Consider the following 25643-nt stretch of genomic DNA (forward strand, 5'->3'; position numbering starts at 1 on the left):
TTCAGTGCTTCAGCAGCTGAGAGACAGAGACTGTATTAAACACTATGTACAAGGAACACTGACCTGTTCCTTCATGAACACATGTTACTGTCAAAGTAAATAATCTCATTGACCTTCAGCTATTCAACAATCTGATTAAAATAGTAAAATACAGTTCTTCATAATGTAGTGTATAATATAATTAGAAGAATTGATTTCAACTTTAACCGCTATGTGACATGGACTTTGGCAAAAACTGGTATTCAACACATTGCTTTACTCACTTAATTACCTTCAGCATGTCAGAAGTTATGGAATCAACAACCATCTTATTCTAAACTTGTATGGTCCCTCAAAATGAATGATTTCAATCATATCAACTTCTGGGCTTCATTTCAAAATGTTGGTTATGGTTCTGTGAACAACATATGGTCTGTTTCTTTGCTAGGTTCATCAACCAATGGCCAGACAGGGTCATTAAGAGGTAGCTGGGTTTCTTTGTAGTAGTTGATAGCTACCTCACTGAACAGTATATGAGAGGTTGTTATTTAGAGCTATTGTATTGGGGTCAAGAATCCTGCCCAAGGCAACATCCAGGACAGCACAGAAAAGTAAGTGATTTGAGTTTCCTGAGAAATACAAACAGCCCTAGCAGGGATTCAATCACACACCTCATATCTTCTTTAGAGATTGCATTGTCTGATTCTCAATCCAACTGGACTGAACTTTAACAGAGCCTGTCAATGATATATCTCCTAACCCCAATTTATCACATTCCTTACATTGTACATCAGAATCTCTTTGAACTCAGTTTTACCATAAAATCAAAGTACTGGAAGTACTGTAAACGAACATTATTGTTTAATGCAAAATCAGTAATCTTCTTAGTTTTAAGTTGATAAATTTACTGATATCGGTTTAGGAATTAATTGCAAATAATTTGAAATGTTTGCAGCTGTTCTGATTTGATTGTACACATGCATGTTTCTGTAAGGTCCTAATTGAAATTGGAAGTTTGTTGATCTATCTTGGATCGATGAAAATAAAATATGTCTTCTTTCTTTCGGGAAGGCATCATCAGTTAAAATACAGCCAGGACTCTGTGACCTTATTGATGCCAACTTCTAATATGAACTAAATTTAGGCTAGTTCCATCGTTAGTTTGGCATACATAGTTGTATTTCAACTTAATATGATGAAACACACATAAAGAATTACTGAAAACCAAAACCAGAGCTGCTAATCAAGGCCCGAATTAGGAATGTATCCTATTGAAACTGTACTCAAGCATTTATGGTACTTCAAAACAAAAAACTCGACTCCTTTTGTTCAGGAATCATTTGATGTTAATAAATCTGTATATGAGAAGATAAACTTCTGGTATAATTACAGGATGGTAAACAATGTGATAAAGAATAACAACCAGATAAAGACTATCTTCATCGAATAATTCAGCAAACAGGAAAAGAAAACTTCAAGATTCATTTTCAACTTCAAACCTGATCACAAAGATTACAGTCCATTCGATGGGACGACACATTCCCTATTTATTGTCCTTTTCCAATGTTGATCAACCAGATAAAGACTATCTTCATCGAATAATTCAGCAAACAGGAAAAGAAAACTTCAAGATTTTTTTTCATAACCAGATAAAGACTATCTTCATCGAATAATATGCAAACAGGAAAAGAAAACTTCAAGATTCATTTTCAACTTCAAACCTGATCACAAAAGATTACAGTCCATTCGATGGGACGACACATTCCCTATTTATTGTCCTTTTCCAATGTTGATCATCCCATCATACTGAACCACACAATTCAGCAAAGTAATTGCACAAATCACACCTTTATGTGGTGAGAACATTTTTGGGGGTGTTATAAGATTCCATAACTGTATGCAAATTGTGAAGCATTCCATATCTATAACTATATATATATATATATATACAGTACGTGTATATATTTACACATATCAAAATTGGAATGACACAGGAGATTTGCAAGTTTAAGTTCACCATCAGTCATGGGATGTTTATGTAAAATGTTATATTTACCGGGGTAATTAGTAATTTTGAGAATATATTTATGAAGCTCTATTCTGTACATTCTACCAGTGCTTAGAGAATGGACACAATTTTATGTTCTCCAATGTCAAAATTAATCATATGTAAAATATTAGGGGCTTATTCGCCATTCTAGGCCTGATTGCCGTCATAGTAAAATTACCAAAATGGACTTGAAATCAATATTTTTAAGAGAATGATCTATGACTTGAATATTTCATAAAAATAATGTAATACATCGTTTATTCACTTCATTCAGATCTTCAGACACCACATAATTTGTGAAGTCATATATAGAAATATATGAACCATTTTGTTATTGATTTATTCACACAAGTAAGCACTAGATGTAAGCAGTAAGTATATGTACCGCTATCTACTGGCATGACTTTGAGTACAGTAAACTACACTCGCTTTGTGGATATTGACAGGATAACATATATTTACATACTAATTCAATTTTAGAATTGTAACTGAAATCTTGTAACAGCATGGCACAAATAGTCATCTGAACATGTGTTGTATATTGAAAAATTATTTAAGGTAAATTTTCAGTTTATCAATTCATTGATTACTCCGTGTTTGAAGTATGGTGTAGCGAGAATTTCAAGTCTTGAACATGACTTGATGAACGTTCTAAATTAAAAAATTATCAAAATGAATTTGTTTGAAAAATAACACAAGTTCCACAGCAATATTATACAGAGAATCGATCACACTATTTCAGAAGTTATAAAACTACAAATAACAATTAATGGCTGAATGTTAAATTAAGTGAATATCACAAGTCTTTTTGCATTTGTTTTTAGATAATCCGGATTTCCGTTTTCCGTCTTTGAAAAAAAAATACGTAGGCGCATTGCATAGTAAACGTAGCCATGTGTACATATGTAACAGCTGATTTCAATCAGATTGACTTAACATGAACTTAACACCGTCTCAGTAGTTCGTCACAATCGAAAATTTGATCGTGAATTCGGTATTTTGCAAATTCTTTCAAAATACTTCCAGGTAAAGGAAAAAAATGCATATGGTCTCTATACACACACCAAAGATTAATTGATCCTATATTGGGTCCATTCTCTCGTAAAAATATCGATTTGGGTCCACTATCGGCCATTTCGGTAATTCAACTCTAACGACAATCGGGTCGCGATTCGCAAATGAAAAATTAATTTAAAATTCGTAAACCTCTAATATTTTACATATGATACAATTAGGCATTGAAACATATATGTGGGTCAATTCTCTGAAAATAATGCCCATTTATATTATAATTGAGCCCCATTTTTCTTCGTTTCGGTATTTCCAAGTCTGCTTCACCTGTGGTCCGTTTCAGTAAATATTCTCGACTTTGCCGAAATAAAAACAAGCTATATAATTGTTCATTTTAAACATGACAACTGCCGACCATACGTATCTAAAAGTGTTATTGTTGATATCATCTGAATATATTGCCGTAGTTATCTGTCACTTCGATTGTAAACCCCCTGCCAAAGTCATGGAAGAATCGACCAATCAAATTGGTTTAACGTTTGATTTCCGTAATCTTGCAGTTACCTCCCTTACAACAGTAAATACGTTCCAAGTATCGCCTACAACAACCAACCCCGTGCACATGGCAAACAAGATATTATCATTTGCATTTAATTTATTGGTCGTTTTCGTCAAAGGAAAATGGAATATGGAAATCGATGACAATGTTAACGCTTTGACCAGTCACCCTGACCACAAATGCCACCTAGTATCTACCTTTCTCGCAAACATGTACTGTACGCAGTAACCTATAATATGATACAATGTATCGTCTCGTATGCCGTTATTGATATATTTCTTTCTCTAAATTATAGAAATATTCATCTAGTTGATAATGATGTAACATTCTAGAATATATATAATACACATTTAAGTAAATCGCGGACATATTTGCAGACCGATGCTATAATGTCAGCCGTTTTGGAATGAACACGGAAGAGCAAAACTTTCTAAACATCCGGAGACGAATGCGCCTGCGCAATATTTGTTTACATAAATATCTTGACCTGGAGTTATTCGTAAAGTTCAGGTTCATTTAGTCTTCACATTTCGCTAGCGTTATGCATTTCTCAAATCGTATGCATCTTGAAAACATCTACTGAATACATTTCAACATTTTCGGTAAAACTACTACATAAAACGAAGGTGTTTTTGTAAGTAAATTATTTGAAGCGTAAGGCAATGGGGGCAGCCATATTTCATTGAAACAGACAGTAGATGGCGTATTGGTGAATGTGGCTACCAAATATAGTCATATTTCTCAGTCCAGTTCTTGATGGCAATAACCGAACATTAATGTTCGTTTAAAAATCAATTAAAAACATATATAGGCTACAGCATGCACAGGCACTTCTGTCCATATATATAGTCAATATATTGGGAATATTGACAGATGAGTCAAGTATACCTGTGCTCTCATCTTTGTATTTTATAAATCAAACATCATCCGTTTTAATTTGCAGCTGCACTCAACATTTTACCATTGTATTGCTACCTCTATAAGATGTCTATTTGATTCAATTTCAGTATCACAGATGTTTTGATTTTTCCTAATGAAATAGACTCTAACTGATCCGTGTTTATCCAGTTTGTTTGCTGGGAGTAGTTTTTAAAATTCTACATTTCATATCTTTAGTTATGACTGGTTGTTGATGGGATTTAAAACATTACAAAAATCAAATCACACTGCCCTTTCAGCTGACAGCTTTAAATCCCAAAGGCTAAACTAGCGAGAATCAGCCAAACTAGCAGAAATACATTATACATGTACTATATATAGATCAAACTAGGATGGAATATCTCTTCATGATACACTTGCTTCAAGTTTTAAAAATTTTGAATGTGAATTTGTCTGTTGCAATGGTCTTTCAAGTGCAATTAGGCATTCACATCTGTGATTGTTTTCCGAGGTAAAATGTCCCCTAAAGCTAAATTTTCTGTTACACCGAGATGTGTAAGTGGTCTGAACAGAATATGTGCAGCTGTTACTGTTTGATAAAATCACAAAACCGACTAGAACACCAACAGGCCCGCCATGAATAAGCAAGCACTTTCAATAAGAAAGTTCTGTAAGAAGTTCGAATTAAATGAATTGGCCCAAAGGAAACGATTGTTATTTCAAGGAAACTGATTTTCCATTTATAGTACAAGTGACCTTGACATTTGACCTTCAAACTGTAAATCAGTTCTGGGCAAGCGCTTTAAGTATGGAGGTACTGAAAGAACTTCAATTTTGATTGACTAAATTGAAACTTTAGATTTTGCATGGAAGGTGATTTGTTTATTATTTAGCGAGTTACCCCGACCTTTGAATTTGATCATGAAAAGCAAATCTTAGCAAGCTCAATAGGAAGCGCTGTATGAAGTTTGAGATAGTTTTGAAGTATCAGTTTGATTGGCAAAAGCAAAATGACATAATATTACATGGAAACTGGTTTTCTATATTTAGTAAGTGACCTTGACCTTTGACACAAAAAAGCGATACCAAGCAATCAAGCACTTTCAATAATAAGAAAGCACTGTATTAAGTTTGAGCTTGATTGGCAAAAGAATGGAAATAAGGGCTGTTGGCTAGACAGATGGACGGACACGATGATTACTATATAGGGCAACCACACTTGTGATGGGCCCTAATTACCCATTTCTTCATCTTGTAGATTTCACCTCAAATTGAAATCACCATAATGTGTTCTTTGGTATGTATTGGAACTATAGAGTTTTGTTTTATGTTCAGGAGCGAGTAATTCCTCCACAATATGAGCAACAGATATATTTATTATCATAATATAAATTAAATATGGTTTCATTTCTTTCAAAAATTATATTTTGTACTTGCATGAATGAAAACAAAAGTCTAGATTTTGCATTTGAACCCTCACAAGCAATGAATTTTATTTCACAAAAAAGGATGCTCATCAAGAATTGCACTAAGCATATAAGTTAATAAAGAGGGTATGTACAATGCTAATAACATGAAGTAAATACTAGAAGGAGCCAAACGTGAGGACTGGGATCATACTAGAGCAGGGAACAGTTCCATGAATGACTCCTCCCAAGAGTCCTCAGTGAGCCCCCCAATAGTATCACTCTGGCATGGAGAAGCAGCATCACTGAATGTGTCGCTACTGAATCCAGAATCACTAGCAGTGTCCATTGATTCATTCAAACTGAACAAATCTTCAGATTGAGCTAAGCCTGACCCAATGTCTGTATCAACGAGATCTGAAAGTTTCCGCTTATTGTTTTTGGATGTTGAAATGGGAATTTCAAGATTTCGTGGTTGTGATGATGTGCATATTCTGTTCGGTGAATTAGAATCCACAACATTTTCCAGGGGAAACTGATTATCCAGGTCACTTGCCAAAATGCTCTCAATATCTTCCAGTAAGTCAAAGTTTACCTCTGGCATAATAGAGGAAAAGTCTAGAACATTTTCATGGTGGTTGTTTTCTGTTGTAGCTGAACCGACAACTTCGTCTTTGTTATCATCAATAACAACACATTCTTCTACAGAAGTAGAATTCACTTTTTTCACACTCACATCTTTTGTGATGTGAATATTTACAAGTTTTTTCGAGCTGTTCTGGTTGTTAGTGTTATCGCCACATCTGACCACAATGACTTTCTGGGCTTTGTTTTGACCTACAGAATCAGTTTGCCCATCTGAGGGTTCAATCTTGTAGTACACATGATCAAACTTTATGAGTTCATTGAGGGATTCCAGCTCTGTTGCTGAGGGCCCCACCACTGAACCAGATTGTGTTGCTGGCTTGGTTTTGATGAGGGACTTGGTTGGTGGTGTATTAACAGTGACACTTCCTTTTTCTGACTTTGCGTCATCCTGCTGCATAAAGTTAAGCAGAGACTGAAAAGGGAAAATATTTGCATGATTAATATTTTGTGTACCAGTAAATAGTAAATAATTTAATCACACAATATGCTTACTTTTAGATCATTTTTATAATCTGCTAGGCTTCTAATTTCAATGAATGATGATACATTATATACACTAGTATAATATAAAATTGAAGGACCAATGACCATTACATTCAATGCATGTTTATATTCATCTACTAGGTGAAATACAATATTTTTTCTTGTTTTAAAAATAACAACAAAAGCACCAAGGCCTTTCCTATATTACACACCTGGCTATCAGATAGGAGGTGGCTAAGTGCATCGTCGAGTGAGACTGTGTCCGAGCTTGTTCCTGCGGCAGAGGAGCAAAGAGTACTGCAGACCCGGGGTACTCGGACTCAGGCTTACAAGGCGATACAGAACCAAGGCGTTCCTTCAAATGGGAGTTCTCTTGCATAAGAGCCCCTGATTGGTTTTTAAGTGTTATGTTTTCTTTCAGAAGTTTCTTGTTTTCTTCCATGATTTTGGCCAGTTGTGATTCAAGGGAGGACATAAGGTCTTTCTTTCTGTCTCTGGCTGTCTGTGCTGCTACTCTGTTTTTCAGCTTCCTTGAAAACCAAAATAAACAAAATATAGAAATACTGAAGAATACATAGTGACATTATAATGGCAATATTATAACTAAAATTAATTTAAGGTGATATAAATGATATGTTGATAGGCCTACAGTACTTCATGGAGTAGCGTCAACACTGCAGTATTTTTCCATACCCCCCCTGCCAACTTTGTTTAACATACCTTCTCATCATCTTTTCATCGGAAGTCAGGTGGGTGAGGCGTCGTCTTTTCTTAGGGCCGCCACCCTCACTGTCCTCGAACAAACCTTCCATGACAGCTGTTGACAGATTTGTAGACTGTGGAAGTTCTAAAACGTTGCTCTTGTTAGGAGCGGTGTTAATCACGATCGTTTTCGGTGTTTTGATAGACATTTCGAGATTAATTGGTCGTTTTTCCGTCAATATATAGCCACATTAGGGCCGAAGCCTGTTTAAAACTGGTCAAAATCATTCAAGTCATATTATATCGTGCGTTCGTCTCTCCATGTTGTTGAGTTGTGCTGATGTGTCCTTTCCAGATTGGTTTGACGTCAATCGTGAGCCACATTTTGATTGGTTGATCTGTCCTAAATATAGATATGACATAGATGGGATTTTCTGTCTGATGCAATGTGAATCAAAGTGAAACAAGGACGTCATTTGCATATCAAAGTTATAAATAGCCTGTGACCACAGGTTAACCAACAATGGTAAATAAACAAAATCATTTACACTACACAATACAGCCAAAGAACATTATAATGATTAAGCTTAGACTTGCAAAGTCCCGCTTTTCAAACCATGGTATCGTACTTTACGCTTTTAGGTAACTAGGATTTAGGCTATAACTGAAAATAATGGATATCCATATTTGCCCGCGTTTCCTCTGGCCCTGACACAATATATCTGGCACCAAACATGTCAGACAGGCCTAACTGTTAAACGAGTATTTTTCCAATGTTCATCTATCTGCAGAGACCTATAATGATAACAGAGACATATATAGGAGGATAAGTAACATCGCTATTTCCCCGTACAAGTGGTGGCTCCCTTTATTCGTGACCACTCAAGCATATCCCTTATCGAGAGCGCCCTGTCGAAAATCCATTGGGTCCTATGTCCAAGTTTTGTAATTAAGCAGCCATTACGTCAGACCAAAACATCGTATTTGTCTTAAGAAATCGGGGTTTTTTTTTTATTTGTTTGTATATATATGTCTCTGTTCCCACGAAGCAAGTTTTTCTCAACTTTCATTATGTGGTCTACAAACAAATAAAAAAAAAACGATTTCTCAAGACAAATAATGGAGGGTCTACTCTAATGTTAGTGTAGATCGCCTCACTACTAAAAATAACTGAATTCCAAATTGCATTACAAGAAGCCCGGAAACAAATATGACGGAAAATGATTTCCCGCGCTTTTAGGGCTCACACAACAAGATAATTTACTAAATTATGTGAGAGACCTATATACTAATAGTATATAGGAAAGACCTATTTATAGGTCTCTGATTATGTTATTACCAGTGACTCTGTCTCTTCATTTAACTCGGTCTCTTCATTCGCTCGTTTGAAGTTCAAATGATGTGAAATTTATATCAAATTAAAATTTGAAGTGTTTTTTTCTATCGGATAAATGTTGTTATTGTATAGGTTTAATGGCATATAAGAGCACACGGGTACTCGAAAGACAGTAACCCTGACATTTTAGATTCTAAGATTATTTATAATATTTATGATAACGGAAGTACGGAAAGGACCTTTATATGCTTAGCCTGTTGTCCATTCCATTTATATATCTAGATTCTATCTCTATTATGAAATATTGTATGTAAATTAATTCAAAAGTTTGATTGAATAAAATATTTTGAAATGAAACTCTGACATTTACAGTGCACTGGGGAATTCCCGCCTTTTTCACACCTGAAATCCTAAGTCTTTTTGATTTTCCGAATCTCAAGACCCTACTCTTTATTCTCGTATATAGAAAGTATCTATTTTATATGTTATTTCAAGAAAATACATTTCCCTCAGGGACTTTATTACCAGCTGATTTATTGAGTCCTTTTAGGATAGTAGGCCTTGGTGGACTTTCTTTCTATTACTGTATTTCGATGATAATACCCGATTTCAGGAAGTACTTTTATTTATCATTATATTCCAGTCAATCTGAAATGACGTCACGTATGTCTTATATTAAAAGAGGCCTTATCATGACAGGTGTTGATATAACACAATACTTGATTTTTCTTCAATAATATAATGTAGGAAGATTTGAGTCGGAATCAAGTGTACAAAATCATTGGTTCCGGTCATCAACTGTCAAACTTACTATCTCAGATGATAAAACTGTCCACAGAACAATAGGAACAGCACAAATAGGAATCGCATTCGTATTGTCATATTCAATCAGCGAAGTTTTACACATCACACACAGAGGTTGTCTCCCTTTACATACATTTGCGTGGCCTTCTGTGTTGGCTTTTGCCAAGTGATTACACACAGTGGTGACCGTAATATATACTACGGTCATCAAAGATGGATGCAGGCGAAATCGGTGAGTTTCGTTTTTTTTTTTACCGAATTTGCTAGTTTATGATAACATTGAAAGTTTCTTAGGCGAGGCATAGGAAGATTTTAACATGCTGTTTTGAAATAGCATATATTATATTCTTGACAATAACCCATTTTAACGTAAGAAGCGTTGGAAAAATATCTCCGAGATGACCGTAATATCAAACTATGATGACCGTAGTAATTGAAAGGGATGACCGCAAGGATGACCGTAAAAAAGGAAACAAAATCAATAATTTACTCATTTGGTCTAGGTAAGTAATTTCATGAATAAGCAAATCATCCTACATATTTGTTATTGGTTCACTGTTGCCCAATCGAACATTAACATTCCAAAACAATAAAAAGAAACAATATTAAATAGTAACCAATTGATATGAGTGACGTCATCATGAGTTTATTAACCATGATGAGTAAGCTACATGTATCAGAAAGACCCTGACATAAGAATTGGGTACCTAACGGACGGATGCCTGTTTAGGCTCCAGGACTTGGACTAACACCACAAATACATCCTTATGTCTAACAGTTGCAAGATCGGGCAACACCAGAAAGAATGTTGAGGTTCGGTGTTCGGGTCAGAGGAAACTCGGATAACAGCAAAACATTGATTTGTAAGAATGAACTCTGGCCTAGATTTATATGCACTATACACATAGAATCAAATTACAACTAAATTGTCTGGTAAAACGTTGTCATTGTGATCTTTTCTTTATTATACATGCCTAATGGCCTATATATTTATTATGTATAGTATAATTTCACTACTGTGCATAAATGAGAGGAGATATATATATATATATATATATACTAAATGTCACACATACAATAGATGTATGTATCATTTGTTAACTGCAAATGAACGCAACAAAACCAAATGGTAATTTTCAAGTATGAATAAACAAACACACAAAATAAAAAAATCGAAAAACACGAAACTGTTTGATCAATGATTCAAAGAGATATAAACAACATGAACGAATAAAAGCTTCAATGTTTACCTGCGTTCATGTCGCTGTCGTTCGCCTACATGTAAAATATTTAAACAAATTGTTGCACGTTGTAAACTGAAACAATAACGTAACGTTAATATCTCATCATTATCATGTACGTTGTTTCTATTTCATAAGGTTTGAAATGCATGAAAAAGTGACGTGAAATGATACTCATCAAGTCTGATGTGTCCGTCATATTTGCTATAAGAACAGAAAATCTAATGACTTAAATATAAGAAGTGAGTATGAATGAATGACCACGATTTCATACTTCAGTAACAAAACTCCCTCTGTATTACGGTCATCCACGAAACATATTACGGTCATGATCAGCCGTTTTCAAAACACGTTGTATATTACGGTCATCTCGGAGATATTTTTCCAACGCTTCTTACGTTAAAATGGGTCATTGTCAAGAATATGTTATATGATATTTCGAAACATTTTGTTTAAATCTTCCTACGGCTCGCCTCAGAAACTTTCAATGTTATCATAAACCAGAGACGTATAAACTAGCAAATTCGGTAAAAAAACCGAAACTCGCCGATTTCGCATCCATCTTTGATGACCGTAGCATTATATTACGGTCACCACTGTATGTGTGTACACAGTGTGAAGTGGTCTTAAGGTGAATGCGTGTGTGCTAGTTGACATGGGTACTGGTTGATATGGGTACTGGTTGACATGGGTACTGGTTGACATGGGTACTGGTTGATATACATGGGTACTGGTTGATATGGGGTACTGGTTGATATGGGGTATTGGTTGATATGGGTACTGGTTGACATGGGTACTGGTTGATATGGGGTATTGGTTGACGTGGGTACTGGTTGATATGGGTACTGGTTGACATAGGTACTGGTTGACATGGGTACTTGTTGACATAGGTACTGGTTGATATTGGTATTGGTTGACATGAGTGTGCTGGATATACATATCTATACATGTGTATATGTCTCTGAATATATGATTGATGTTAAATAGTTTTTTAAGATTCAAAATACTGTACTAAATTTCAATCTTAGATATATATATGAAGAAGAAAAAATAGTGATCTTGCTTAATGAATGTTTTGGTTGAGTTACCATTAACTGTTGATCAAAGACTAGTAGGATCTCCCCCTTCCTCGAGGGTGAAAATTTGAGTTATTTTATTTTAAATTTTGTAATTATATAAAAGTATTTGTGATATATATATATTTAGTATACATTATCTACAAACTGTTAACAGCATGTAGCACAGGTAATACAGGTAACACAGGTAACCTGAGAATCAATTACTTCTCCAAAACAGGCTATAACTTACCTGTAATTAGTGCCTATTGTTCTCTATTGTTCCTACCCCCAATGTTAAAATAGGATATGTTGGCTGAGTGGGAAGACTCCCTTGAATGTGTGATGGGGAAATCTATCACTGTGTCCACAAGGTAACACAATGTTGACGTGATGCGGTTGATCATTGTTATCGAGACGTCATTGTATTGTTGTCAGCACGCACTATCCGTCGTACCCTTTTGACAGAGAAATCTTGAACAAGTAAAACGGAAGACTAATGGAAACTCCGAATCCCCTACCTTCAGGGTGTGATAGAGAAATCTCCCACAAACCCTCGGGATGATAATTTTGATTGTCTAACGGTCGGCACAGCCTAGCCGAGGGTTTGACTATCAAGAAACCCAACCGAGGGTTCGACAATCAAAAATATCATCCCGAGGAGGATTTGCTATTTCTCTATTATGTCCACAAGGTAGGGTAGAGTTATTTATTTCCCATCATTCTATTTTAATCATGCACTCAGGGTCAAACCCTAGAGATTGACAGAGAAACCATACCCTAAGGGGTGACAGAGAAATCACACCGTAGTGGGGTGACGGAGAAATCATACTGTAGTGGGGTGACAGAGAAATCACACCCTAGGGGTGACAGAGAAATCACACCCTAGGGGTGACGGAGAAATCACACCGTAGTGGGGTGACGGAGAAATCATACTGTAGTGGGGTGACAGAGAAATCACACCCTAGGGGTGACAGAGAAATCACACCCTAGGGGTGACGGAGAAATCACACCGTAGTGGGGTGACGGAGAAATCATACCGTAGTGGGGTGACAGAGAAATCACACCCTAGGGGTGACGGAGAAATCACACCGTAGTGGGGTGACAGAGAAATCACACCCTAGGGGTGACGGAGAAATCACACCCTATGGGTGACAGAGAAATCACACCGTAGTGGGGTGACAGAGAAATCATACCGTAGTGGGGTGACAGAGAAATCACACCGTAGTGGGGTGACAGAGAAATCACACCGTAGTGGGGTGACAGAGAAATCACACCCTAGGCGTGACAGAGAAATCACACCCTAGGCGTGACAGAGAAATCACACCCTAGGCGTGACAGAGAAATCACACCCTAGGGGTGACGGAGAAATCACACCCTATGGGTGACAGAGAAATCACACCGTAGTGGGGTGACAGAGAAATCACACCGTAGTGGGGTGACAGAGAAATCATACCCTAGGGGTGACAGAGAAATCACACCGTAGTGGGGTGACGGAGAAATCACACCGTAGTGGGGTGACGGAGAAATCACATCGTAGTGGGGTGACGGAGAAATCATACCCTAGGGGTGACAGAGAAATCACACCCTAGGGGTGACAGAGTAATCACACCGTAGTGGGGTGACAGAGAAATCACACCGTAGTGGGGTGACAGAGAAATCACACCGTAGTGGGGTGACAGAGAAATCACATCGTAGTGGGGTGACGGAGAAATCATACCCTGGGGTGACAGAGAAATCACACCCTAGGCGTGACAGAGAAATCACACCCTAGGGGTGACGGAGAAATCACACCCTATGGGTGACAGAGAAATCACACCGTAGTGGGGTGACAGAGAAATCACACCGTAGTGGGGTGACAGAGAAATCATACCCTAGGGGTGACAGAGAAATCACACCGTAGTGGGGTGACGGAGAAATCACACCGTAGTGGGGTGACGGAGAAATCACATCGTAGTGGGGTGACAGAGAAATCATACCCTAGGGGTGACAGAGAAATCACACCCTAGGGGTGACAGAGTAATCACACCGTAGTGGGGTGACAGAGAAATCACACCGTAGTGGGGTGACAGAGAAATCACCCCGTAGTGGGGTGACAGAGAAATCATACCCTAGGGGTGACAGAGAAATCACACCCTAGGGGTGACAGAGAAATCACACCGTAGTGGGGTGACAGAGAAATCACACCCTAGGGGTGACGGAGAAATCACATCGTAATGGGGTGGCAGAGAAATCACATCGTAGTGGGGTGACAGAGAAATCACACCCTAGGGGTGACAGAGAAATCACACCGTAGTGGGGTGACAGAGAAATCACACCGTAGTGGGGTGACAGAGAAATCACACCCTAGGGGTGACGGAGAAATCACATCGTAATGGGGTGACAGAGAAATCACACCCTAGGGGTGACGGAGAAATCACACCGTAGTGGGGTGACAGAGAAATCATACCCCAGGGGATGAAAGAAAAAGCATTCCCTTGGGGGTGTCAGAGAAATCACACCGTAGTGGGGTGACAGAGAAATCACACCGTAGTGGGGTGACAGAGAAATCACACCCTAGGGGTGACGGAGAAATCACATCGTAATGGGGTGGCAGAGAAATCACATCGTAGTGGGGTGACAGAGAAATCACACCCTAGGGGTGACAGAGAAATCACACCGTAGTGGGGTGACAGAGAAATCACACCGTAGTGGGGTGACAGAGAAATCACACCCTAGGGGTGACAGATAAATCACACCGTAGTGGGGTGACAGAGAAATCATACCCTAGGGGTGACGGAGAAATCACACCGTAGTGGGGTGACAGAGAAATCATACCCCAGGGGATGAAAGAAAAAGCATTCCCTTGGGGGTGTCAGAGAAATCACATTCTAATGGGGCGACAGAGAAATTATTCCCTAGGAGTTGACAGAGATATCACACCCTAGGGGTGACAGAATAATCATTCCCTAGGGGTGACAGAGAACCCACACCCTAGGAGGTGACAGAGAACCCTCACCCTATGGGGTGACAGAGAACCCACACCCTAGGGGTGACAGAGAACCCATACCCTAGGAGGTGACAGAGAACCCACACCCTATGGGGTGACAGAGAACCCACACCCTAGGGGTGACAGAGAACCCATACCCTAGGAGGTGACAGAGAACCCACACCCTAGGGGTGACAGAGAACCCATACCCTAGGAGGTGACAGAGAACCCACATCCTAGGGGTGACAGAGAACCCACACCCTAGGGGTGACAGAGAACCCACACCCTAGGGGTGACAGAGAAAGTAAAACGGGAGACAATTCGTTGAATGATGGAAGACAGATCTGTGAATGATGGGAGACAAATATGTGAATAAAGGGAGACAAATATGTGAAAAAGGGAGATAAATATGTGAAAAAGGGAGATAAATATGTGAAAAAGGGAGATAAATATGTGAAAAAGGGAGATAAATATGTGAAAAAGGGAGACAAATATGTGAAAAAGGGAGACAAATATGTGAAAAAGGGAGATAAATATGTGAAAAAGGGAGATAAATATGTGAAAAAGGGAGACAAATATGTGAAAAAGGGTCACAAATATATGAAAAATGGCGACAAATATGTGAAAAAGGGAGATAAATATGAGAAAAAGGGAGACAAATATGTGAATGATGGGAGAAAAGCGCATCTGATTATAGACCAATCATGACCTCCTATGGTGTGATATAACGTTAGTGAAATAAACAGACACGTAGTAAATCCAAATTTAATGATCTGCTGTCTTTTCTGGTGAAAGTAAGTGTTATTGGCAATGATTCGGTTAATTCTTTTCAAGTTTGAGACTGTTTTATTTCCTTAAATGTAGGTGGTATATGGTTTGTATATCGGTCCTTTGGATGAAAAAGATTAATTGGTTTATTGATAAATTATGTAGTTGTAAAATAAAAAAAAAGTTAAAAAAACGATTATGGCAAAACGTTTGACTGTTAACTGACAAAAGTTCACTCAGATTGTTTTACTAATTTTAAAACAGAATCCATGAAACCTCCCCAGGCCAGGCAGACGACAGTTTTTTAGTACCTGTAATATTGGTCAGCATACCATAAACTATTAGTTACGAAATCGAAGGACACAAATCAGTCAATCAATATGCCAGTCGGAATTTCCCAGCAAATAGTGCTATTACACTTCAATGATTACCTGTATATCTTTATATACTGATGTACATATCATTGTATTTATTTTATTACAGCCATACTTATTTACCCGAGAAAAATGTTTCTCGTTCACTAGACGGGCCCTGCATGGTATAAAATGATTTAGGTGAATAGAATCTAAAATAGGTGAAAATTATCGAGCAATCAACACAAAAGGTAATTCAGAAATAAGAATAGTCAATTTATGTTTCTTTGTTGGATGGTGTTGCCGGAAATTCACGGCCCTTTGATAAACACGTGTAATTATGAATTATTGATCTAACTGAAAAAAATCTGTCGCTTTGACAGATAGAAATAAAACATTTGCTGTTGACATTCTTTTAAAACTTGGGAAAATCCATAACAGTTATACTGCCAGCATTACCGCACCAGATATACCGGGTGTCGCGATTCCATAGGTTATTGTTTTTGAATGTTTGTTCAATGGAACTATGTCGGCGTGACCTTCTTTATTCTGATTGGCTGGAAGCCATATTTGGCACGTGAGGTAATCTTTGTTTCATGTCCAAAAACAGATTGACTGACTCGAGGGTAGAGGGAAACTTACATAGAAAAGTCAAACCAAAAGTGCTTTAGAAATGGATAAATACTCTGGAATGGACGTAGCCACACTCAAAGAGAAAGTAAGTCATTGTTTATTTTGTACATTTTTATTAAACAGTCGGCGATAGTTCAATGTAGAATCTAGATGGAAAAAATCAGCATCACTTATCTCGTATGATTTTACAACGTGAGCGGTTCTAGTGTGCTGTGTGAATTTCATAGACAAAACAAAAAACAAACACAAGAACAAATCGTGCTTTGGATATTTATCATGGTAAGTTTATACGAAATCCAACTAAATGTGGTTCTGACTACGTCATGAACGGCTCCGAATTCTTTCGACCCCATTTTTGTATTCCCATACAATGCTGGTTGAATAAACAGACAGAATGGTAATGTATTACAGTTATGATGTGTATTTAGACCTATTTGTGGACACACGGTAGCGTGTCGACAGTTTGTATAGCCTATACAGAACTGTTGAGTATTGTACGGACTAACAATTATCTTATGTTGTATATTGATATATCTGAAGACTTCTTATCAATTTAATCATTATGTTTCACATTATTTTCAATTGTACAGAAAAACAACATGTGATCCTGGACTTAAATACTGGATCAAGCACCCCCCCCCCCCCCCCCCCCCCCCCCCATCATGGGCGACAAACTGACCTTGACACTAATATAAATTTAACAATCATTAATTCTTTACACTGCAACTGGCTATATTAGGGAGTCAAGATTGAACAGTTGAAATTTTTTTACTCCCATAAGTATTTAACTTCAGAAACCCCCAAGAAACCTAAATATATCACAAAGGAGAATTATTGGATTTTAAACAGATGGAAACTTTGGTCTTTTTCTGAACAGCCATGTTTAGATTGATTGCTACCTAGCTACACTGAGTACTATATCTACAGTTAGATACTTAGTCTAGTGTTAGATACTTGGTTAAGAGCTGCCCTGCAGGTAGGGCGTAAGAATTGTACCTGCTGCCCCCATTGCATGATCGTAAGAGGTGACTAAATTTGGGATCTTATCTTTTCTCTTCTTTCTTGACAGCTTTCTTCTTCCTAATGTCTCCCTTGACAACGCCTCACTTTTGGCCTTTAGTTGAGCGTTCGCCCCTGTGAGGAAGGCTTTGGGTTCTGTCCCCTGGCCGAGACATACCAGAGTCTTTAAAAATGGTAGTTGCTACTCCTGCTTAGCGCTCAGCATATTTGGAGTGGAACGACTGGCTCGCCCGTTGTCAGTATAATGTGACCGGGTGGGGTGTCCTGCTGGGTGTCTTCGGCAGTATGCTTCAGTGAGGTAGCACTATAAATCGGCAAAAGTTCCGGCCTATTACAAGGAGACTGAAAAATTCAAAACCCTAGGCTGACAGAAAATCACACCCCCTTACGGGGTGACAGAAATTTCCACACCCAAAGGGTTACGGAAAAATCAAAAAAAAAACCCTGGGGGGGGTTTAAACCAAGGAAGAAAAAAAAAAAATTTTTTTTAAAAAAGGGGGTTTAAAGAAGGGAAAATCCCCTTTTAAAATCACACCGTGTGGGTGACAGAAAAATCAAAAATACCCATAGGGGTGACAAGAAATCACACCCCGTGGGGTGGGGAGAAATCAACACCGTAGGGGTGAGGGGAGAAATAAATCGAAAGGGGGTGACGGAGAAATCAACCCTAGGGTTGACAGAGAAACACCCCCTAGGGTGACAGAGTAATCACCACCCGGTATTGGGGGGAAAATAAAAATCACACCGTTTGGGGGGGACGAAAATCACCCCCGAAATTGGGGTGACAGAAAATCACATCGTTTGGGGACGAAAACATACCCGGGGGTGACAGAAAAACACCCCTGGGGGGCCGTGACAAGAAATCACACCCTAGGGGTAAACGGAAAATCACACCCTATGGGTGACAGAGAAATCAACACCGTAGTGGGGTGACAGAGAAATCACACCGTAGTGGGGTGACAGAGAAATCATACCCTAGGGGTGACAGAGAAATCACACCGTAGTGGGGTGACGGAGAAATCACACCGTAGTGGGGTGACGGAGAAATCACATCGTAGTGGGGTGACAGAGAAATCATACCCTAGGGGTGACAGAGAAATCACACCCTAGGGGTGACAGAGAAATCACACCGTAGTGGGGTGACAGAGAAATCACACCGTAGTGGGGTGACAGAGAAATCACACCGTAGTGGGGTGACAGAGAAATCATACCCTAGGGGTGACAGAGAAATCATACCCTAGGGGTGACAGAGAAATCACACCGTAGTGGGGTGACAGAGAAATCACACCCTAGGGGTGACGGAGAAATCACATCGTAATGGGGTGGCAGAGAAATCACATCGTAGTGGGGTGACAGAGAAATCACACCCTAGGGGTGACAGAGAAATCACACCGTAGTGGGGTGACAGAGAAATCACACCGTAGTGGGGTGATAGAGAAATCACACCCTAGGGGTGACGGAGAAATCACATCGTAATGGGGTGACAGAGAAATCACACCCTAGGGGTGACGGAGAAATCACACCGTAGTGGGGTGACAGAGAAATCATACCCCAGGGGATGAAAGAAAAAGCATTCCCTTGGGGGTGTCAGAGAAATCACACCGTAGTGGGGTGACAGAGAAATCACACCGTAGTGGGGTGACAGAGAAATCACACCCTAGGGGTGACGGAGAAATCACATCGTAATGGGGTGGCAGAGAAATCACATCGTAGTGGGGTGACAGAGAAATCACACCCTAGGGGTGACAGAGAAATCACACCGTAGTGGGGTGACAGAGAAATCACACCGTAGTGGGGTGACAGAGAAATCACACCCTAGGGGTGACGGAGAAATCACATCGTAATGGGGTGACAGAGAAATCACACCCTAGGGGTGACGGAGAAATCACACCGTAGTGGGGTGACAGAGAAATCATACCCCAGGGGATGAAAGAAAAAGCATTCCCTAGGGGGTGTCAGAGAAATCACATTCTAATGGGGCGACAGAGAAATTATTCCCTAGGAGTTGACAGAGATATCACACCCTAGGGATGACAGAATAATCATTCCCTAGGGACGACAGAGAACCCACACCCTAGGAGGTGACAGAGAACCCACACCCTATGGGGTGACAGAGAACCCACACCCTAGGGGTGACAGAGAACCCATACCCTAGGAGGTGACAGAGAACCCACACCCTAGGGGTGACAGAGAACCCACACCCTAGGGGTGACAGAATAATCATTCCCTAGGAGGTGACAGAGAACCCACACCCTAGGGGTGACAGAGAACCCATACCCTAGGAGGTGACAGAGAACCCACATCCTAGGGGTGACAGAGAACCCACACCCTAGGGGTGACAGAGAACCCACACCCTAGGGGTGACAGAGAAAGTAACACGGGAGACAATTCGTTGAATGATGGAAGACAGATCTGTGAATGATGGGAGACAAATATGTGAATAAAGGGAGACAAATATGTGAAAAAGGGAGATAAATATGTGAAAAGGGAGATAAATATGTGAAAAAGGGAGATAAATATGTGAAAAAAGGGAGATAAATATGTGAAAAAGGGAGACAAATATGTGAAAAAGGGAGACAAATATGTGAAAAAGGGAGATAAATATGTGAAAAAGGGAGATAAATATGTGAAAAAGGGAGACAAATATGTGAAAAAGGGTCACAAATATATGAAAAATGGCGACAAATATGTGAAAAAGGGAGATAAATATGAGAAAAAGGGAGACAAATATGTGAATGATGGGAGAAAAGCGCATCTGATTATAGACCAATCATGACCTCCTATGGTGTGATATAACGTTAGTGAAATAAACAGACACTAAATCCAAATTTAATGATCTGCTGTCTTTTCTGGTGAAAGTAAGTGTTATTGGCAATGATTTGGTTAATTCTATTCAAGTTTGAGACTGTTTTATTTCCTTAAATGTAGGTGGTATATGGTTTGTATATCGGTCCTTTGGATGAAAAAGATTAATTGGTTTATTGATAACTTATGTAGTTGTAAAATAAAAAAGTTAAAAAAAACGATTATGGCAAAGTTTGACTGTTAACTGACAAAAGTTCACTCAAATTGTTTTACTGATTTTAAAACAGAATCCATGAAACCTCCCCAGGCCAGGCAGACGACAGTTTTTTAGTACCTGTAATATTGGTCAGCATACCATAAACTATTAGTTACGAAATCGAAGGACACAAATCAGTCAATCAATATGCCAGTCGGAATGTCCCAGCAAATAGTGCTATTACACTTCAATGATTACCTGTATATCTTTATATACTGATGTACATATCATTGTATTTATTTTATTACAGCCATACTTATTTACCCGAGAAAAATGTGTCTCGTTCAGTAGACGGGCCCTGCATGGTATAAAATGATTATATAGGTGTATAGAATCTAAAATAGGTGAAAATTATCGAGCAATCAACACAAAAGGTAATTCAGAAATAAGAATAGTCAATTTATGTTACTTTGTTGGATGGTGTTGCCGGAAATTCACGGCCCTTTGATAAACACGTGTAATTATGAATTATTGATCTAACTGAAAAAAATCTGTCGCTTTGACAGATAGAAATAAAACATTTGCTGTTGACATTCTTTTAAAACTTGGGAAAACCATAACAGTTATACTGCCAGCATTACCGTACCAAATATACCCAGTGTCGCGATTCCATAGGTTATTGTTTTTGAATGTTTGTTCAGTGGAACTATGTCGGCGTGACCTTCTTTATTCTGATTGGCTGGAAGCCATATTTGGCACGTGAGGTAATCTTTGTTTCATGTCCAAAAACAGATTGACTGGCTCGAGGGTAGAGGGAAACTTACATAGAAAAGTCAAACCAAAAGTGCTTTAGAAATGGATAAATACTCTGGAATGGACGTAGCCACACTCAAAGAGAAAGTAAGTCATTGTTTATTTTGTACATTTTTATTAAACAGTCGGCGATAGTTCAATGTAGACTCTAGATGGAAAAAATCAGCATCACTTATCTCGTATGATTTTACAACGTGAGCGGTTCTAGTGTGCTGTGTGAATTTCATAGACAAAACAAAAAACAAACACAAGAACAAATCGGGCTTTGGGTATTTATCATGGTAAGTTTATACGAAATCCAACTAAATGTGGTTCTGACTACGTCATGAACGGCTCCGAATTCTTTCGACCCCATTTTTGTATTCCCGTATAATGCTGGTTGAATAAACAGACAGAATGGTAATGTATTACAGTTATGATGTGTATTTAGACCTATTTGTGGACACACGGTAGTGTGTCGACAGTTTGTATAGCCTATACAGAACTGTTGAGTATTGTACGGACTAACAATTATCTATGTTGTATATTGATATCTTTATCTGAAGACTTTTCTTATCAATTTAATCATTGGACACATATCACTTGTATACAACTATGTTTCACATTATTTTCAATTGTACAGAAAAACAACAAGTGATCCTGGACTTAAATACTGGATCAAGCACTGGTCTTTTTCTGAACAGCCATGTTTAGATTGATTGCTATCTAGCTACAATGAATACTATATCTACAGTTAAATACTTAGTCTAGTGTTATTTAGATACTTAGTCTAGAGTTAGATACTTAGTCTAGAGTTATTTAGATACTTAGTCTAGTGTTAGATACTTATATATTAGTCTAGTGTTATTTAGATACTTACTTAAGAGTTAGATACTTAGTCTAGTGTTATTTAGATACTTAGTCTAGTGTTATTTAGATACTTAGTCTAGTGTTAGATACTTAGTCTATCTAGAGTAAGATACTTAGTCTAAAATAAGATATTTCATCAAGTGTTACATACTTATTCTAAAATTTGATGCTTAGTCTAGAGTAAGATACTTAGTCCAAAATCAGATACTAAGTCTATAGTTTGATACTGAGTCTATAGTTTGATATTTAGTCTAAAGTAAGATACTTTGTCTACAGTTAGAGTCTAAATTTAGAGTTGGTTACTAAGTTTAGAGTTAGATAAAGTCAGTCTATAGAGTTAGATACTAAGTCTAGAGTTTGATATACTAAGTCTAGAGTAGGATACTTAGTCTAGAGTTAGATACTTAGTCTAGAGTTAGATACTAAGTCTAGAGTTTGATATACTAAGTATAGAGTAGGATACTTAGTCTAGAGTTAGATACTTAATGTAGAGGTAGATACTTAGTCTAGAGTTAGATACTTAATGTAGAGGTAGATACTTGTCTGAAATCAGATACTAACATAGAGTTTGATATATTGAGTCTATAGTTTGATACTTAGTCTAGAGTTAGAGACTAAGTCTATCGTTAAATACGAAGTCTAGAGTTAGAGGCTTAGTTTAGAGTTGGAGACTAAATCTAGTGTTAGGTACTTAATCTTAAGTTAGATACTTAGTCTAGAGTTAGATAATAAGTCTTTCCTTTCACTTTCAGTTTCTTGTAATTTTGAGGTTCATTACAAGTTGAGCATCTGTATAGTCTTGCATTTGGTGTCAAAAATCATATTGATCAAACTCAGCCTCATGATGGAAACTTAGTGATTTTGTTTGAATAATTAATCATAGATCTACTGAAGTCTACCTGAGTCTTCATTGACATTTCCTGAGGAAATAATAAGATTTCTTGATATTTTGTGTATAGGACGGCTTACAAAATCACTCCAAATAATTAATGCATGATATGACCAGTCTGTCAGCGGGTATAGCTTCTGTAAAGATCAGGCTAAAGGGAAATATACTGGATGTGTATTGGTTTACCTGTAGATTATTCAGGTAAAAGTTTCTCTAAAGGAAATGGGTACAAGTATGATGGACTACCAAGGAGTAACTGTAACAAAAACAAAAAAATGTATTACAGAGTAGTTGTTTATTGCAATGCCAATATATATTGTTCATGAACATCGTTCGATAAAAAAAGTTGTTATTGATACCGTTTTGTGCTACCTGTGGCTCTTTTGCATCAAATAAAGATTTGTATGACAGTATGGTGTGGGTAACCATTAGACTTCAACTTAAATTTAAGACATCTTGTGATCCCAATCATAATCTTAATCAAGGAACTGTCCAATAAAGCAGTTAGACTATATGATTTAGTTTGGTGGAAGGTTTTCAAATCTGGTGATAATGGGAATTGATAAACCTTGGCCATGTTTTGTATATATATATGCTACGTCAGGAGATGCATTGATGATCTTTGTAGAGCATGTATAACACATTATATAGACACACTGACTGCCATGTCTGTTCATTGTGAACATGTATCCTGACAAGATGATGTAGACAGCCAGAACTATACATTTTCTTCAACTAACCATCCAGATTGAACTACATATCTGTGTAGCCAAAATGACCAGTTTATCATTTAAAAATGAAAAATAGCATGCCTCCAAGACCTCGGCTATCTATCTTATTTTGAGCTGAAGAGAGCTTTTTTCAGGGGTAGCAGCGATGCTTATGGAACAAGGCTGAGTATTTTTTCCAGGTCTGACATGTACATGGGCACCAATGTAACAAAGCACTTGATGAATTGAATTTAATGCACTGTCTCCAGTAGGGATTGACCAAGCTAACGGGAGGTTGCCAGGGTTACAAATATTACTTACTATTTGATATTTTAATTTCTTAGCAGTCAACTTTCTTGTGATATTGTTAGATAATCTCTTGGTTTCAACACTACAAATCCCCTCATTCTTGTGAACAATTGGAACTTTGTTTACATTATTTCTTGTCTGGTCACAACTGATTGTCCTGTTCCTATATTTGCCTTTTATCTTCAGAACAAATTGCCAATTTCAAGTATTTAACAACTGGATTAAAACATTCACTTTATTATGTTTGTAAATTTACCTCCACCAGTTAATATTTAAATATTGTCAATGAACATATATTGTATTTAACAAGTTTAGTAAGTGGTCAGTTGGTTCCAACGATATGTCCAGTCATGTCCAGATTTGAAAGGTATTTGGTGTAGAAAGTCGAGCATTGTGATCAGCTAATTAAGTTGTTAAGGTCAGTGTATGTTAGTGTTAAATAACTGTACGTGTAGGTTTACTCCCAAAAATCATTAAAAACTGTAAACATGTGTTAAAGCTATGTCTGTGGTGGGCAATTCTTTTCAGGGCTGAAGTCCTCATTCCAAACTGTTTTCCACTTTTGGTATATTATGCAATTTTGCTTGTTAGTATTTTATTGGATGGTGAAACTCAACTTCCTCTATTCTCCTAACAACTGTCATCTTTCTATAACCTCTGAAGGAACTGTTCTTAATTGTTATCTACAAATACCAGAACTTCCTTAAGCTTCTAAGTTAACGAAATGGAATGACCTTGACCCAAATGACTTCTTCTATAGAGCTAAAAATCATGATATTTGATTTTTAGGGTAAAGCCCCACACAGTCTGCAAAAAGAAATCATCTTGACCTTTATTGAAGGCCATATGATCACAGTGCATTGAGTGAGCTTTTGATAGACCACTCTTCTTGTTAACTGAAAGGCCTTAAATCACAGTCAATAAGATCAGTAAGATAAGAGATGACCTTGACCTGTTTGTAAGGTCAATGTGTCAATCATAATAAAACACTGAAATGATTTACAATGAAACAACTATCACTAGAGTAAGAATATATTTACATATATGTAGCCATACATTTTACTTCTTTGATGCTTAATCAAATAACCTTGATGTTCTTCCAAGGTCAATTCTTTTTCGTTTTCCCAGATAACATCTGTCTTTAAACAGAGATCTGTCAAGTGTAGAGTAACTATAT

General features: G+C 37.8%; 1 protein-coding gene across 1 annotated transcript; it reads right to left on the minus strand.

Annotated features, from left to right (window-relative positions):
• Positions 1–5938: 5938 nt before the first annotated feature.
• On the minus strand, positions 5939–8075 carry LOC117333463 (X-box-binding protein 1-like). Its single transcript, XM_033892768.1, has 3 exons — positions 7736–8075; positions 7228–7545; positions 5939–6944 (listed from the first exon to the last, which is right to left on the minus strand). Exons 1-3 carry the CDS (start codon positions 7924–7926, stop codon positions 6779–6781), a joined length of 675 nt encoding a protein of 224 aa, XP_033748659.1. The 5' UTR covers positions 7927–8075; the 3' UTR covers positions 5939–6778.
• Between the last annotated feature and the right edge of the window lie 17568 nt (positions 8076–25643).

Source organism: Pecten maximus, chromosome 8 (genome assembly GCF_902652985.1).
Source record: "Pecten maximus chromosome 8, xPecMax1.1, whole genome shotgun sequence".
Taxonomy (NCBI): domain Eukaryota; kingdom Metazoa; phylum Mollusca; class Bivalvia; order Pectinida; family Pectinidae; genus Pecten; species Pecten maximus.

Excerpts from the sequence above, each read along its gene's own strand:
- LOC117333463 (XM_033892768.1), bottom strand. The coding sequence starts at position 7,926 with ATGTCTATCAAAACACCGAAAACGATCGTGATTAACACCGCTCCTAAC. Across the intron at positions 7,546-7,735 it reads GATGAAAAGATGATGAGAAG|GAAGCTGAAAAACAGAGTAG; the intron begins GTATGTTAAACA and ends TTGGTTTTCAAG. Across the intron at positions 6,945-7,227 it reads ACCTCCTATCTGATAGCCAG|TCTCTGCTTAACTTTATGCA; the intron begins GTGTGTAATATA and ends TTCCCTTTTCAG.